This window comes from Poecilia reticulata, linkage group LG2 (genome assembly GCF_000633615.1).
Source record: "Poecilia reticulata strain Guanapo linkage group LG2, Guppy_female_1.0+MT, whole genome shotgun sequence".
NCBI lineage: Eukaryota > Metazoa > Chordata > Actinopteri > Cyprinodontiformes > Poeciliidae > Poecilia > Poecilia reticulata.
The window spans coordinates 43,580,360-43,581,545 of NC_024332.1; the positions used below are offsets into that span (position 1 = coordinate 43,580,360).

At 40.9% G+C, this 1,186-nt stretch overlaps 1 protein-coding gene across 1 annotated transcript in view; it reads left to right on the forward strand.

Annotated features, from left to right (window-relative positions):
* The window catches only part of commd7 (COMM domain containing 7), a 15,806-nt gene that overhangs the window by 10,678 nt on the left and 3,942 nt on the right, over positions 1 to 1,186 (forward strand). Inside the window, exon 9 of the mRNA XM_008404317.2 lies at positions 36 to 136. Coding sequence (XP_008402539.2) covers positions 36 to 136 — 101 coding nt within the window. The remainder of the gene's footprint in view (positions 1 to 35; positions 137 to 1,186) is intronic.

Here is a 1,186-nt window from a genome sequence, read left to right on the forward strand (position 1 = left end):
TTGTTGTTGTTGTTGTTGTTGTTGTGCGTTTGCAGGTTCGGCGGCTCGGTTCGGGTCCCAGCCAGACCTCTTAACCGACGCCCACACTCTCTCCCTCCAGCTGACTGGCGCCATGGCAACCAGCAGAGCCATCCGGGTCCTGTGTGTGTGTGTGTGTGTGTGTGTGTGTGTGTGTGTGTGTGTGTGTGTGTGTGTGTGTGTGTGTGACCAGGTGTGTGTCTCGCCGGTGCTTTTTTGTGTTTCTTTCCCCTGAGGGACACAGATGAGCATCAGGCTCCACATGCAGAGCAGATGGTTGCTCTGCGTTTACGTTTGTGATCTACTGAGTTTCCCAATTATTCTGGTTCTGTTGAGTAAGAAATTAAATTAAAGTCGCTCATGAAAAGGCTTGTCCAGGTCAGGGTTGTCCAACGCGCGGCTCAGGGGCCATTTGTGGCCTTTGGACGGGTTTTAAGCGGTCAAAAATGATCCAGGTTTGATGCAGATCGAGACTGTTCATTTATTTACAATGTAAAACGTAAAGTACGACAAAGTTTTTGCCTTTCTGCAACTCTGAAATTTCCACGTTTTTTCTAGAAAATTTCTGAGATTAATTTGAAAATTTCATAGTTTTCCAGCAAATTTTCAACTTTTCAAACTCCTAAAATTGTTTTGTTTTTCTGGAAAACTTCCTGGRTCAGTCTCAAAATTTCTGAGTTGTTTTTTCAAGCTAATATTTCACTTTTTAAACTCTTGAAATTCCACGTTTTTTTCTTTAAAATTTCTGAGAGTAATCTCAAAATATCAGAGTTTTTTTCTAGAAAATGTTTTTGCCTTTTCAAATTTGGAAATTTCCTTGATTTTTTTTTTTCTCTAGAAAGTTTCTGAGCTCAATCTCAAAAATGTTTTTCAAACTCAGATATTTTTTCTCCAAACTTTCTTCCACATTTTCAACTTYAGTAACTCATAAACCTCCATGTTTCTTCTTGAAAATAAGAGTTTAATTGAATCTGTTGTCGTCTGTGAGGCCGTTGGTGCCTCAAGACAGCGGAAAGCAGAAGGTTGGACTGTTTTGAAACTTATTGCTTTCACTTCCTGAAGTCGAGTTTATTTTGATCCTGCTGATCGAGTCGCTCTTTTCCCGTTTCTCCTTTGGGGCGATCAGACCCAACGGTTGTTTTACCCATCCATCCATCCATCCATCCAT